General features: G+C 40.7%; 1 protein-coding gene across 1 annotated transcript; it reads left to right on the plus strand.

Moving 5' to 3' along the window:
- The first annotated feature begins 1089 nt into the window (after positions 1-1089).
- LOC113962328 (Fanconi anemia group J protein homolog) lies at positions 1090-8846 on the plus strand. The gene is made up of 3 exons (XM_027673097.1): positions 1090-1164; positions 7791-7950; positions 8716-8846. Exons 2-3 carry the CDS (start codon positions 7791-7793, stop codon positions 8844-8846), a joined length of 291 nt encoding a protein of 96 aa, XP_027528898.1. The 5' UTR covers positions 1090-1164.
- Positions 8847-9775: the final 929 nt, after the last annotated feature.

Here is a 9775-nt window from a genome sequence, read left to right on the forward strand (position 1 = left end):
TTTTTTTTTTGGTGAGGAACATGATTAAAATGACCTTTAGAAATAAAATGTAGGGGTTGATTAGGAAGGAAAAAAACCGTGAGAAATGTAAATTATTTCTGCCAATTTGAGACATGACTCGTGGCCCAAAGGTGCAGGTTCTGTCAGTGCTTCTCAAAGGGTGGAATGATTTTGGTGAGGTTGATAAATGTGATTGGGTTTCCTTGCTTGCTTTTCATCCCTGTGACCTTTTACTCTCGTTAAGGGATGTTGTGCTTTTTACAGTGTGATTTTTTTAATAGTTCTGGAGTGCTGTTCCAAATTTATTTGAAAGATTTGGCTAATGGACATTGGATTTTATTGCTTAGTTAGCCGAAATATTTTCCCTCCTATTTTTGGAAGGAAACTCAGCTTTTTCCTTTCATAGCAATGCTTCCAGGCAGTTTTTCCTTGTCCCTTCATTCTTTTATTCCCTTTTTTTTTCCTCTGTTCACTTTCTTCCTTCTGTTGTTCCCTTTCTGTTCACTTGAAACCTCAAAGCACTTTCTTTTTTTGTTATTTCTGTTGTTGACTTTTGGGTTTGTTTGGTTGGGTTTTTTTAACTCAAGGTGGAAATGGAATAAATTAGTGCTAAATAAATAGCATTAAATTAGTGCTAATAAATAAATATTGGCTTTGTAAAGTCCTGTTTTTCCCAAGGTGAGGAGTTCCAATGGTCCTGGAGTTCAGTTACCTGTAGGATTCCAGGTCATTTCATACCAAGGCTTGGCAAAGCTTTTACAGAGAACTGTCAAATAACTTCTGCTAATTCTGTGCTTTTCCAAACCATCTTAGTCCTTGAAGAAGTTCATTTAATAGGAGCCTATAATTCCAAAAAATGGGTGAAGTCTGGCCAGATCAACTCCCCAGGGTTCTTTTGAAATAACCTGAATTTAAGGCCACTGTGTTTAATCAGCACATACCAAGTGCATTTATTTAATGACTGAATATATTTTAGGATTATCACTAAGGCAGAGACAGTTTCATCCTCTCCTAATAGAAGCAGAACATTCACCCAGGGAATTCTCCCTCATCCTGAGCAGGCTGGAGCTGTGAGACCAGGGGGGGAGAGGGGCTTGGAACAAAAAATTCCAGCTGGAGCCTTCCAGCTGACTCAGCAAATCTCCTCCTGGAAGCTCATGAAAGGTAATGCAATACCTGTGGAATTGGAGCCATTAGAAAAACATCTGTGCCCTGAGATCATGGGATTACTGGAGTGGAAAATGTGATGTCCTGCAGCCTCAGAAGGGCCTGGCAGAGTGTGCAGGGCTTTGTGTTTTTAGCTTGAAGTTTTACTGAGACAGATCTGCAACCTGATGCAGATACAGGTCGAGCTGATGTAAAACAACCTGCACTCCTTTTTTTGCAGACAGCCCAAATGGTGGGAAACACTTTGGAGTGAGACAAAACTGCGTTTCTTCTCGCCACTGTCTCTGAATTCCAGGGTTTTCAGGAGTGGCAGAGAGAAAAAAAAAAAAAAAAAGCCTCTTCTTTGTTTGGTTTTGACACCTGTTATTTTTCTGTCACTGCCTGGAAGCAAAAACGTTTGATAAAATGTTTTGGTTTGATGAAATGTTTGGTCTCTGCACTCCTCGGCCGCCTCCTCTGCTCTGATAAGATAAAAGCTCTCGCTGAGGGCTGAGCTGCTCTGTTGTGAAGCAAAACAGAGTTGAGGAGATCAGTGGAGGAGGAGGAGAGCAAAGATACAGAAATTAATGTCTTCTGATACTGAAGAAGGTGTAAATTGTATTTCCAGCTGGTATAAAACTTGAAGAAAGAGCTGCTTCCAACATCCTGATGCTGCTGGTGAGCTCCAGGGTGTGTGTGTGTGGAAGGCTTTGGTTTGTGCACATAGACAAACTTCAATTAAAAGATTTTACAAAGAGCAAAAGTGATTTAACACTGTTAAAGTTTACTGGCAGATGTTTGGAGTGTTATCTCGAGGGATTTTTTTGGTTACTAAATTACAATATTCATCAGATTTGCCCCTCCCATGGTCTATCTTTAAGATGTATTTATTCTATTTTATGGTTTGTTATTGAAATGCTGGTAAGACATTGAGTGTTACCTACTTTGGAAAGGTATAAATGTTTAAAATATGCAGGGATACCTTTCCACTTTCAGCAATTTATGGCTCAGATGGGAGTAGAAGAATCACTAGTTTTAAAACTAGAGCACCATGTGCTGGAAAAAGTTTTGTTGCTTCATTTGAAGGAGAATGTTTTAGCTTTGTTCCTCCTCCTGGCTGGAGTTTCTGGGCAGATGGAATTGCCTTTGGATACATTTTCCTTACTTTGGGGTTGATTGTGAATGGAAGGGGAATTTCTGGCCTTTCTCCCACTGTGAGGTTGTGACAGGACTGGGAGAGCACAGTTCAATCAGTTCTCCTGAATGGGATTGTGGTGGTTTGAGACCCCTAAAACTCCAATTCCTGAGTCCACAACTCACCCCAGTGTGAGAGGGGTTTTCCAGACACAAGACTCAGTATGGGGGAAGGGAATTCTATTCCAATCCCTGCTGCTCCTGTGTGCAGAGAGGCCCAGCTGGGTGCAACACATCCCCCTGCAGCTTCTTCCCAAACATGGGTTGGGATTGCAGAGCTGGAAAGGAAGAAATCTGTCAGGCAGCTCCAAATTCCCTGGGAAAAGGAGCTGTTCAGTAGAAATTTCCCCAATCTGTGCTGGGGAATAACGTGAGGAGTTTGGTTTGTGGGTGTGAAACTGTGTTCCTGCCCATGGGCTGGAGCTTCGTTCCATGTTGGAAGTTCCTACATTTCTGTAGTGTTCTAGTTCAGTCCAGATTCCCTAAACCCTAACCCTGACTTCCCAGATTTCCCTGGAAATACCCTGTATTTCCAATACCATGAGTTGTAGGGATTCAGCCCAGGCCAGTCTGCCCAGGTTTTACAAACCATAGCTGGAAATGATCTTAAGTTGTGTCCATATTTCTATATTTCATTTATAAACCCCAAACCACGCTACCATGTCACACAGCCTTGAAGTTAAAGGGAAAATATTTATATTATGAGATTTTAGCTGTGTCTAAAACTGCCACCACCTTCTCCTCACTGCAGTTCGTGTGAGTGGAGAATTTTGGTGCATTAATTAATTAATTGATACTTAAAGATGCTGTTGGAGTCTGTGGTTAGAACAGCACTGTGTGGTTTTGTGGCACTTCCCATCTTGGCTTTTGGATTTGTTTGATTGGGGTTTTTTAACTAAAGGTGGAAATGGAATAAATTAGTGCTAAATAACTAGTGTGAAATTAGTGCTAATAAATAAATATTGGCTTTGTAAAGTCCTGTTTTTCCCCAAAGTGAGGAGTTCCAATGGTCCTGGAGTTCAGTTGCCTGTAGGATTCCAGGTCATTTCATACCAAGGCTTGGCAAAGCTTTGAGTTCAGAGAACTGTCACATAATGAATGGATTGCACCTTGCCAGCAGGGTAAAAAGGTATCACAGAAATAATCCCTCCATCTAAAGGGCTTGGGGAGGCAACAAAAACCTTGAAAGTATGAAAGGATGTTCTAGAGAAATATAGAATATAACAGATAATGACCCAGCAGAGTAAAAGAACTCTGGCTTTATTGGTTAGTTATTAACAGCTATTAACTATTGATGATAATTATCAGTTACAGTTGCACTGTATGTGCCTGTATACCTTTAAAACTCTGGGTTGCCTTGTTATCCACTCATTTATACAATAACTGAACAAAAGGGATTTCAAGGTGAACAAAACTTCCACAAATATCTCGTAACCCTCTAAAAATCTACCATTGCACACTAAAAATCTACCATTGCACACTAAAAATCTACCATTATACACTAAAAATCTACCATTGCACACTAAAAATCTACCGTTATACACTAAAAATCTACCATTGCACACTAAAAATCTACCGTTATACACTAAAAATCTGCCATTACACACTAAAAATCTACCATTATACACTAAAAATCTGCCATTATATACTAAAAATCTACCATTACACACTAAAAATCTACCATTACACACTAAAAATCTACCATTGCACACTAAAAATCTACCATTACACACTAAAAATCTACCATTATACACTAAAAATCTGCCATTACACACTAAAAATCTGCCATTACACACTAAAAATCTGCCATTATACACTGTTGCGTGATAACCCTGTTTTGTGCCACTGCCTCCCTTTTATTCCCACAGGGAGCAGATTCCTGAACCAGGTTCTGCTGGAGGGACTCCAGTGCCCATCCTGTCCCTCCCTGGATTCCTCTTTTCCATCCTTAAAGTTTTGTGCTGCCTGTGGAACTTCTGCCTGACCCTTCAAACACGTTTCCAGCCCGCTGGAGACACACTTGGATTTGCAGCAGTGCTTATTCACAGAGAAAATTCTGGGAGCAAACACAGCAAGAGCTGCCTGGGAAAAGGCTTTTAGATCAATGGTGCTCCCCGGGGGATCCCTGACTTTTTGCACTAACCGTGGTGCCAATACTCTGATTTTTATTAGGGAAAACCTAATGGCTGCTGCCTTTCTCTGCTCAACTACCTGAATATTTGAATAACAATGAAAAAGTGGAACTTCCTATCATCACATAGAAACAAGATGAAAAACCAGGCAAGTTTGGAGGAGTGGGTTTTTTAGTGTATAGTGGTAGATTTTTAGTGTATAATGGTAAATTTTTAGTGTTTAATAGTAGATTTTTAGTGTATAATGGTAGATTTTTAGTGTATAATGGTAGATTTTTAAAGGGTTATGAGATACTTGTGGAATTTTTGTTCACCTTAAAATACTTTTTGTTCAGTGATTGTATAAATGAGTGGATAACAAGGCAACACAGAGTTTTAAAGGTATACAGGCACATGCAGTGCAACTGTAACTGATAATTATCATCAGTAGTTAATAGCTGTTAATAACTAACCAATAAAGCCAGAGTTCTTTTACTCTGCTGTCAGGCACTGCTTGGGTCATTATCTGTTATATTCTATATTTCTCTAGAACATCCTTTCATACTTTCAAGGTTTTTGTTGCTTCCCCAAGCCCTTTAGATGGAGGGATTATTTCTGTGATACCTTTTTCCTCTGCTGGCAAGGTGCAATCCATTCATTATGTGACTCAGCCTGGGAATAGTTAAGGAATATTTTGTGTAAAGAAATTCAGTGGCAGGTGCAAAATGGCAAAAGATGGTGGGAAAACACCTTCCCCCCCTCCCAAACTTCAGGAATACTTCCCAAACTGCTTCCATAGGGGGATGCTGACATAGATGGATGGCAAATCTAAATCCTGAGCTCCTGATTTTTCTGGATAGTGGCTTCCAGGTGTCTTTAAACTGCAGCAAGGAATTAAAGAGAAAAAGCTATCCCAGGAACCATCCTTCAGTGCCTGGGAAGATGACAGATTCTTTCTAACAAGATTTTCTGCTCTCCTGGAGGAAGACCATTTGTTAATAAACCATTTGAGAATCCATTTTTAAGGGATTTAATAAAATATACACAGCCTGCCTTCCACTGCAGGGACTATTATTCCCTTGGGTAGAAGAAGTGACTGGCTGGGGGCATTAATGGTTGCTTCCTGTGATTCCTGGCATTATATCTTGCTCCCATTTGCACTTTTTCAAGCCAAAGTGAAATAATTTTTTATGAGAAACCTGCCCTTGATTCCTGGCTCGGACGAGGCGTGTTGTGTGTTCTATATTTTATTTATTTGTATTCAGTCAGGTCCATAATTCCTGTTGTTTTAGTGCCTGTCCATACCATGGGCACTGTGTGTTTGTGGATACTTTTCCTGCCTCCAAGAAAGTTTCCATCCCCAGCAAACCCCATTAATGGAAGAGGTAATAGCTGGTGTGTGAATTAAATGAACTTGCTGAAGATTTTCATGAAAAATTCACTTATTTCCATCAAAAATGGGAGATTTTCTGTTGGGATGCTCGTGTCAATTAAACCAACCTGAACCTACTGTGGTCCCAGCCTGGAGGGGCTGGGTGACCCATGGAAGAGAAAAGATGTTTCCCTAAGAATTTGGAGGAAGGTTTTCTCCTGCCATCTTTGCAGCTATGAACAGAAGTTATAATTCTTTGAAATATGAGAGAAATGGAGGGTTTTTTGTAAGGAATCTTACCCTTTCAGAGACTGTCAGCGGATTTTGGTGCCCTTAAATTAAGCACCAGTTTTTCTGCCAAGAGCACAGGGGTGTGTTTGTGAGAAATACCTGTGGGTTGCAGTGGGTGTGATGATTGAAGAGGAGAAAATCAGGGATGAGGGACCCTTAGAAGTCGAAGCAGGGATAGTTTTGTGTCTGGAAATGTGGAATTCGGTTACACCCAGATATCTCCTGTCTGCCTTCTCTTCCTGGGCTCCTTCTGCATCCATGGCAGGCAGTACCAGGAGTGGGTTTAACATGGATTGCTGAGGGGGTGCACCAGTTTCACAGGGGGAAGAATGAAATCTGGAAGGCTAATAATGTCCCAAATGGATGTACTTGGAGCCATAATATGTTTGATTTCTTTCTTTCCCAGAATTCTCTCCGTGTCACATCCAAGAACTGAGGCCACGGTGGCAGCCTGGGCTGGAAGATGGACAGTCATTGCTCTGTCATAGGATTACAAGCTGTTAGAGAAAAAGGGATTACAGGCAGGATCTGCCAGGAAATGACAGAGCTGGTGGAGAAGGGGACAAACAGGAGGAGAGACACGTTTAGCAGAGATGATTTATTCTGCAGTTCCATTCTGGGTGTAGGAAGCTGTTCCCACTGCTCAGCACTTACTCCTGCTGTGCTTGCTGATGGGGTCACCTCAGGAGTAAAGCAGGTGTAGTTCCCTGAGCAGAGGCTGGAACAAAGCCAGGGAAATGCAGCAATAACATAATATTTGTCCCCTCGTGTTCCTCAGAAGGAACCAATCCAAATACTCAGTGTGAGAGAATGAGTTCAGGTCTTTAATGCTGAGGAGGTGAAATATGGAAAGGGTCTTGTCACCAGTGTCCTATAAATTTGCAAGTGTTCTCTCTTTAAACCCAAATATGACAACAATTAGTTACAATTAATTCTGCTCTACTGTAGCACTTAAACTGTGTGTTTGGTGATGGGACAGATTAATCTTGTAACAGTTTAACCATTCCAAATCCCAAGATCTTGGCTGGAGTGCACTGGAAAGGCAAGAGGGCTGGAGTTAAGGGATGCTGTGGCTTTTTGAGGCATGAACTGGGGCAAGTGCAGGTTTCAGATGGAGGAGTTCAATTAAATGTGGAACCAGCTCATTTGCCTGCCAGATTTGAGTATGTTCTGGTTTGGGGTGAAATGTGCACAGTTCAGAACTTCAAGAAGCAGAGGAGGCTGTTGGTAAATCCTACATCAATATTTCCTCACTGTGTAAATTTTAAACTGTTGAAGTGTTCTGGAAATTTAAGATAGAAAGAGTTGTTTCAAAGTAATTTAGAATTTGTTTCCAGCCTTCCTGATGGATCTCTTACTTGGTAATCAGAAAAACAGGTGATTTCCCTTTTTATGTGGTTGACATTCCCCTGCTTTGAGGAATACCAGGAGATGCTCTTTAGTGTCCACTCTTACAGATTTAGAGAGTTTTGCTTTGATAACAAAAATCTGCATAATTTTTAATTAGCAAAATGAGTGGCCACCATGTTTGCCAAGTGCTGCATGGCTGAGTTTGGTGCATGGCAGGGCAACTTGTATTTACAAATACAAAAGCTGAATAGTGGAGCTTCACTAAAATAAAGGGCTTTATTGGAACAGTTGAAGTGATTGGTGTGGATTTTTGTGTTTGTTTTCAGATGCTGGACAAGCTCAAGGATCGCTGGATTCACACTGGCTTGTGGAAAAACCTGGAGCTGGTGAAGACAGTGATTGCAGAGCCTCAGGGAGGGGCAAAGAGTGACTTTGATGAGCTGCTGAACTTATACTATGATGCAATAAAGTGTAAAGGGGAAAAAGGTACATTCTTCAGCCATACAAATAGCTGATAGAGACTCTGCAAGTTTAAAGAATAAGGGGATTCTGTAAGTGCTTAACAATTAGAAGCAACTCTGGATAAGTAGTTATATGAACTTCAGTTTAGTAAGTTATTATAAATAAGGGAGAGTATTTATATTCAGTGCTATTTATATTGTGGCATGAGGATATTGGGGATATAGGGAAGTACAGGGGGATGTATAATCCCAGTGAGGTGTGGAAAGGTGTGCAGGTGTTGCCAGGGGGTGCAGAGTGACTTCCCAAAGAATCACTTACAGTACATTGTATAACTGGGATTTAAATCAACCAGTCTTGTATTAATTAACCTTATATTCCAGCCACTACAGGATTTTTTCTCAAAATACTTCAATGTTAGTATAGAGAATAAAGAATAACAGCGTGGAAAAAAACGGAGTGCAAAATTCAAGGTTTAACACATCAACTTTTGTTGGAGATACATATTGTTCTTGCATAATTAATCACCACTCTGTTATATAGTGTAAAAGTACTCTATTATACAGTGTAAAATACTCTGTTATACAGTGTAAAATTATTTTGCTAGTTGACAGTCAAAATTATTGATCAAGGGGGAGTTAATCCTGTCCCTCTAAGAAATATCTGCTTTTATATCTGCTCACTTTTCCCGGGCTGATACACAGGGTGTTACACTATATGGGGTGTAACTGTATAAAGGATTTTGGTGAAACTTCCTTCTGATCCTCATTTTTTCCTTGGGAATGGTTGCAGATGGAGCTCTGCTCATCGCTGTGTGCAGGGGCAAGGTCAGTGAGGGGCTGGACTTCTGCGACGAGAACGCCCGGGCCGTGGTGACCATCGGGATCCCCTTTCCCAACGTGAGGGACCTGCAGGTGGGATAGCAATTCACACTTGTGCTCTGGTTTTATATCACATTTAAACCACCAAATACACATAAAATATTTTTTTCTTTGTGTTTACCCTCGAACTTCTCTCAGTGCCATTTGAATTCTTTGAGTTACCTCAGGACAGGTAAGAGGTTGAACAGCACTCAATTGTGTCATCCCAAATAAACACCCATCATGGAGTTGTCAGTCTTTGTCTGACATGACCAGTGAAGGCTGTTGCATTGTTAAAATGCTCCTTAACTTCCTGCCCTGCCAAGCAGCTGAACATGTTTCCATCTGCAGTTGCCTCTTTTCTTGCACTGAAACGTGTGTTGTTTGTATAGAAATGAAGGTACTGCCTGACTTCTGTGGTGGGGTGTTTGCTTGGGAAGATTTGGGATAAATGCTAGGAAAATACTGCTTTAATTAAGGCAGATTAGTTCAGAAAAGAGGTTGAAAGATAAAAGTAGTTATATAGTAATATAACAACATAATGCAGCAGTGTATGTCACACCCTAGGTCATTACTAATTGTAACATATCACCTCTCTAATCCCTGTTGCCTTTAGTGGAACTTTAGTTAACTTTAGTGTAACTATATGTCCCACTTACACAGAGAGGGGAATTGCAAACCTTTTCCAAGCTTGTGCAGCTTTATTAGCTTGCAATTTTGAGACCTGAATTTATGACAGGACATAAACTCTTCCTGGACACTGAGGACGGTACGGTTTGGAAAATTCAAGCCTCGTGTAACTTTAGGCAAAAAATTGTAAGTGCCTTCTAAAAATAGTGTTTTGAAAGGCCTCCAGTGACATAAATTTGTGCCTGTTTGTATTTGTCAGGAGGTGGTGAAAGCAGCATCCTGTTGCACTGCTGTGTAATTGCCCAACATCAACACTTCCTTCCTTTGGGCTCCACAGTGTGATGGACAGATGCTGTTCCATT

This window comes from Neopelma chrysocephalum, unplaced genomic scaffold, assembly GCF_003984885.1.
Source record: "Neopelma chrysocephalum unplaced genomic scaffold, ASM398488v2 Primary Assembly neopelma1_144769, whole genome shotgun sequence".
In the NCBI taxonomy this organism is placed as follows: domain Eukaryota; kingdom Metazoa; phylum Chordata; class Aves; order Passeriformes; family Pipridae; genus Neopelma; species Neopelma chrysocephalum.

What these genes read in the sequence shown, in the direction of transcription:
- LOC113962328 (XM_027673097.1), top strand. Translation starts at nt 7,791, where the DNA reads ATGCTGGACAAGCTCAAGGATCGCTGGATTCACACTGGCTTGTGGAAA. An exon ending in AAAGTGTAAAGGGGAAAAAG is followed by an intron (nt 7,951 to 8,715) that starts GTACATTCTTCA and finishes GAATGGTTGCAG; the next exon opens with ATGGAGCTCTGCTCATCGCT.